The following is a 5,967-nucleotide window of genomic DNA, read 5'->3' as shown; positions in this document are numbered from 1 at the left end:
CTGCTGGAAGAATTAATTTATCTCAGTGAGGACTCTCCATTACTTCTCCTCATCTTTCTCTTAAAATGTGGCTGTGCCATCAATAATGTAAAGCCCACAAAGATGAAACAGAGGAAATACAGGAGTGCTCTCCAGCAAATCTTCTGGAGGAAGCCTACAGTCATCAATTTAGGAAACCTTGCTCGTGTTCTGTTATTGTACATCCGAGCACATACAACAAAAAGAGGAAAACACATAAGTGCTCCCTTTCTCTCTTCTCTGGAGCTGCATGTCTCTATTTTTTATTAAGAGTTTATTGAAAACATAGAGTCCTAACTTGTTCAGAGCCTCAGCCTCAGCTCCTTGCAGGCCAGGAAAAGTGAAGCAATTTGACGGACACAGATACCAGGCAGCGCCAGAAAGGCCTCTGATTGAATTGCTGTTGCTGCTCTTCAATCCCAGTCTGCCCAACACAGTGTAAGAGACACAGAGTGAGAAGGTCATCCATAAATGCAGGAGGGCTGCATCCCAGCCCTCGTTTGACAGGAAGAGTATTGTCTGGAGCGGGAGGAAGGAAGGGATTGTGCTGCAGCTGTTTTTCCCCACCGTGAAGTGGCTCGAAACCTTGAGACCCCGAGATTCGGCTCACACATTTCTCTGTCTTTATAGGCCTCTCAAAGAGTCTCTCGCTTTTTATGGACTGTGGAGGAATAGCTCAAAAGCACCTTCCATCTCCCAAAAGAGAGAAAGTGAGAGCAAAATATGTCGAACTTGAACAACTCCCACATAATCACGAGTGTGCTTTTTCAGACATAGCCTAATAAAAATGCACTGAGCTCTCAAACAGGCTTCCATGGGCTGATTGTGCTCAAGAGGAAAATGAACCTCGACAAATGAAGCAAACCTCTTCACTCTCCTCCTACTTGTTATACTGCATGAGGTGTCTCTACATTGACTACATCAGACTGTTAATTACACAGCCGCTGCCTGAAGGTGACTAAATCTTTCAAATGAATTTATCACATGAATTCCCTCATCCTCATTGTATCATCATGTCCAACAAAACCCAGAGAGGAGATCTTCATGTCAAAAACCAACAAAAAAACATCAAGTTCACCTCTGACACTGTGTTACTGTGTTGCTCTCTCATAGTTTTTTGTTGTTGTTGTTGTTGTTGTTGTTGTTTTCTGTGTGTAACTGGCATGCATGTTCCAGTCAAGTAAACACTGTATATTTACGCGGTGCCTTGGTTGACTTGGCAACACTGCCATCTCATGGTGATCAGAGTTTAAAAAAATCTGCACTCTGCTTTTCTGAAGCATCTTTATTAGAGAAGGTTTATTAATTAAACCAAGGCGTGTTATCATCATATTAAACTGCCGTACTCATTCAGATCATATAATACTGTTTCCTGTCTGAGCCATCATCATCATCATCACCATCATTTTATTAGAAATGATTCTGCACGGCATAATGAAACCATTTCATCCCATGCTGTTACCAATTTAAACAAATTTGTAGAATTGTAAAGCACAAAGTTATGTTGCTGTGGTTTCAGCTACCTTTTTAATTCCTTCACATATCAAATAGACTCACAGTTCATGTTAAACTTGTTGAACTGGTTTGCTTCAGCGGAGGAACCTCCTCTGACTGAAATACCACTTTTTTTAAAAAGGTTTTTTCAAAGGGAGTTGCATAAATTCATCTCTGATCTTTTCAGCAGGGACTTATTCTCTTCTCTTGTGGTCTATTTCTAGTCACTGATCCTCTAGAGAGCTGAGACTGTCTCCCTGAATGAGGCTTAGATGCAAGAGATGGCAGAGGAGTTTTCTCTTGGTGTGTGTGAAAGCTACAACCCCCCCCCCCCCACCCCACCCCCAAGGGCCAAAGTCATGCCTCACGGCATTTTGAGCTTTTCTATACCTGCATACCTCTCTGGTCTTCCTCCATTTCAGTCCCCCTCTCTGTGTCTGTATGACAGCTCTGCTCTGCACACCACTCCTCCCTCCCTGTGTCCTCCTGTTTCTCCTGCTCCTCCGCCTCCCCACCCCTCAGGGTTCGACACCAGAGCACCCGAGCAGCATATTTCTCCAAACCCCGGTTCCCTCCCTGCTGCTCGCACTGAACCACAAAGATTCTGTAAAGCTCCAGCAGGACGATGAGGATGTTCTTGCAGGTGAAGAATATCATCAGCTGGTTGAGTACCTGCTCTTGAACCATGAGGTAGAGGCGGTAAAGCAGGAATGGGCCATCTTGGAGTCCCACTGTGAGCAGCAAGCTCCACACTTCACTTGAGCAACAGGAGGCAAATGAGGGTGGAGCTCTGGGGCAGCAGAGGTGACCACCCACGCTCCGCTGAGGAGACTCACCCTTTGGGGGTCGTGTCTGAGTAAGTACCAGAGGAAACTGCATGAGCGCCCACGAGAAAAGAGCCAGGCCAATGATGACAACTGCCTGGTTGGTTTTAACCTCAGGTTCCTTGAAGGTGTCGAAGATGTCCAGGATGTCAGCACCCAGTCCCACGTAGACCATTAGGAGCTGGGATAGCTGGTCCCGGGACATGTCCCCCATGGGCATCAGCCAGCGACCCAGAACCAGCACTATGAGCATGGTTTGCTCCAGGCCAGCCACCCAGTTCTCTGGGTCCAGCTCCACAATGCCCTGGGTCAAGAAAACAGCAGCATCAAACACGCTTCTAAAGTTAGAAAATGAATTTCTCACAGTTTGTGCTACGTAGCAGAGAATTTTCCTTTGGTTTCTCACTGGGTTTCTCTGCTATTTCAATTTGTTTTTAATCAGCTACTTGTACCATGAATATATTACAGTGTTTTATCTCTGTGTGTGAAAAAATTAGACGTGTAATCACTGAAACACGCTGGCAATCATCCATACAACAAGACATCTCCTCTCTGGTGTCGATATGATTCTGATGACTTGTGAGTCAGCTCTTCATTGTGTTAGGGTTCATTGAGTTTATCCTGACAGCACCCCTTAACATTTCACAACATTCCTGAAACACTGCGTCTTCAAAAGCTGCCACCCAGCCTCGAGCACAGCCAAGGGGCAAAAAGCTCCCAAATCCTACATGAAAGAAACTGCACTAAAACCATCCCAGAAGGGGAGAGATCTGAGAGTTTTTCAAGCTGGAGCCTATCTGGACTTCATCTCAATGTGTCTATTACACATTTCCTGCAAATAATAGTTTATCCACCCCCTTGCAAGATTTAAATCTTATCTGATATCAGGTGTTCCTTTAATGTGGCTGTGTGGAGGGTGAGGCGGGGAGGGCAGTTTTGTGGTGAGATGCCTACCGCTGTGATCGGGATGTGAGCCAGCAAATGAAGCTCAGGGCCCGAGGAATTGTTGACAGGCAGCTTGGACTGCAGCAGGCTCAGCTCCAGAAACCAAATGGATGGAATGACAGTACTGAGGTAAAGGAAAACCATGGGGGAGAACCTAAAAGAGGACCGCCAAAGGAGAGGGATGAAGGGGGGGAAAGGTGGGGGAAGGTTATTTTTAGTTTTCTTTCTCTTTTATATATTTTTTTTAAATATTTTTGCCGCTCGCTAAAGAAGAGAGTCCCCCTTTTTTTTTTCCAAAAAAGAAGCATCGAATTTCAGACAGGCAATTATTCTCATCATATATGCAAATCCCACTTGACAGTGCAAAGCCTTCTCCATGAGGAGAGAACTTCAAAGTAAGACTCAGTGAGAAAGAGAGAGGCCTGAAGAAAGCTTGTGTCTGAGGATGTTCAGTGAGTATGTACTGTACAGCTACAGCTTTTGAATGAGACGCCGCTTGGTGCTGAATGAGGTGTGACACTAAATGCTTATATCCTCTTGAGGCTCACGTAATAAAGGTTGATGTCAGTTTATGTTTACTCAAGCCAAATTAAAAAAAAAAAAAAGGCTAGGTCAGAAATGGCTCAAGCCAACAGGAGACATTTTCTCCATGACTGGATAAGAGAGGCTGACAGAGATGTGATAGCAGCCTAGGAATATCAGCTCAGGGAAAGACAGAGCAATAACGCAGCAGAGGGTAAGATTTGTTTTTGATAGACAGTGAAAGAGAGACAGAGCTGCAGAGGATAACAGAGAATTTAGTGGCAGAGAATATTACAGGCCTTATACAAGCTGACCCTCACCCCCCTGGGCAGATGGGTCGTAAAGCGTTCACACCACACAGTTACAAGTTCAGAAGTTATTTACTTCCCTCACAAAACAGTTTTACAAAGTCTGGCTACAACACTGCAATCTTCACGCCCCTCCCCCTTTAAAAAGAGAACAAGCAGTGAGTGAGCATCTGGTTTATACATGCTAATTTAACCCACAGACGTATTTTTAAATACTAGCTAAAGCGAGAGAGAGAGAACCTTTTTACCGGCTTTACAAATTCGGGTAAGTTTACTTGACAGGAGGAATACTACAGGATTCAGCCTGTGAAAAAACTGGATCATTCAAGTGCAGCCCTTTAATACAGATGCTCAGAACAGACTTCATTTTCATTTTCGTGATTCGCATGCATGACCTAAGTGTTACCATTTCCATTCTGCATTACGGGTGCACTTCAGAGTGACAGCCATTTCCACGCCCAGCAGAGCCACGCCCATCAGCAGCAGCCAATAGAGCGGCTCCCCTTTAATGGCCACTACGCGCCACACTGTCACCACCCCGTGGACCGCGAACAGGAAGCGACTCACCAGAGCCAACACGATATTCAAGAGATGACACATCGTGCGGCACAGAAAACCTGTAGAGAAAAAAGCTTTATCATGTATCATTAGGTTTTTTGAAACTCATCATACAGTGAATGAGGAAAATTTGCTTTTTAAATCAAAACAAAAAATTGGAAATTGAGTTTAGGTGGATTTGCCAACCAGTGCATCCCTGGATGCCCTCTTTCCTTAAGTTACTGTAAAAACCCACCACTAGATTGTTTGGTCTTGTTTGATAGTGACTGAACCACTGATGTCTATTGATTCACACTATGTTAAATAGAGGGGCATAATGTTAAATGAGTAAGGGAAAATCCTCTTTGTGTGCCATATTTGCTCTTCAACAAATCATTCATGCAAGGCTGATGAAAGCAGAGGCTGATTCAGGGTTTTCGGTTGAAGGAATGGTCCAAGAGAGGCTGTCAATAAATATAAATTTGTGAGTTGAGTGAGTTGAAACTGATCATAAAAGCGAGAGAGAATAAGTGAGAACTATTTCACACTTCAAACTTTTGTTAACAATGTCTCAAAGGCTACAACAATAAAACTGTGTTGTTTGGAAACTAATATAGTTTTTCTATTGTATTACTGTAATAAACTTAATGTCCAACAGGAAAGGCTTTTTCACAGTAAAGAGTGTAAAACTGCCAAAGGCCACTTCAATTTGATTGCATTTTTCACTAAATTTCAGGAATAAATTCACACATTCTGTGTCAGACTGCCAAAAAGCAAACCAGCCATGAAAAATTAGTCAAAACTTATGTAACTGTCTGCATCAATACACATCATACCCCCAATTCAGCTTTCGTTACCAATAACTATTGCATGATGTCAGTGTGAAAACACTCCTCACTGTCAATTAGTCAACAGGATAAAAGTCTCTGAGCTTTGGGGGGAATTCAAAGCAAGCAGTGATTAGTAAGCAGGAGTTAGACAAACTGATCTGCAGTCAATATTAAAGGACTCCAGGAGGCTTTGCATGCATTTGCTTAAATTTGATCTCCGGATCTCTGTGGATTATTGTGATGACTTGAAAGCAGTGCAAAAATGAGGGCATCCCAGTTGCCTAGTGGTTAAGGTTCATGGTATAAAACCCAGTTCAATACCGGCCACACACTTTTGTTGTAAGTCATACCCCTCTTTATGATTTGTATTTTTTCCCTTTGTCTAACACGTAGGAGAACTGCCTGAACCCTCAAAAGAACATCTAGCAAACATGGTTTTCAGAGGGACTGCAAGAAATTGTCAGTAAGTCATTAAAAAGGCATCACACA

The 5,967-nt window shown here is 43.5% G+C and overlaps 1 protein-coding gene across 1 annotated transcript; it reads right to left on the bottom strand.

Moving 5' to 3' along the window:
- Positions 1–334: 334 nt before the first annotated feature.
- LOC121191158 (transmembrane protein 26) lies at positions 335–4,711 on the bottom strand. The gene is made up of 4 exons (XM_041052261.1): positions 4,518–4,711; positions 3,291–3,435; positions 2,028–2,640; positions 335–603 (listed from the first exon to the last, which is right to left on the bottom strand). Exons 1-4 carry the CDS (start codon positions 4,709–4,711, stop codon positions 335–337), a joined length of 1,221 nt encoding a protein of 406 aa, XP_040908195.1.
- Positions 4,712–5,967: the final 1,256 nt, after the last annotated feature.

Source organism: Toxotes jaculatrix, chromosome 2 (genome assembly GCF_017976425.1).
Source record: "Toxotes jaculatrix isolate fToxJac2 chromosome 2, fToxJac2.pri, whole genome shotgun sequence".
Taxonomy (NCBI): Eukaryota; Metazoa; Chordata; class Actinopteri; family Toxotidae; genus Toxotes; species Toxotes jaculatrix.
The sequence above is the reverse complement of the archived record's forward strand: the minus strand, read 5'-3'. Positions and strand labels throughout refer to the sequence as shown.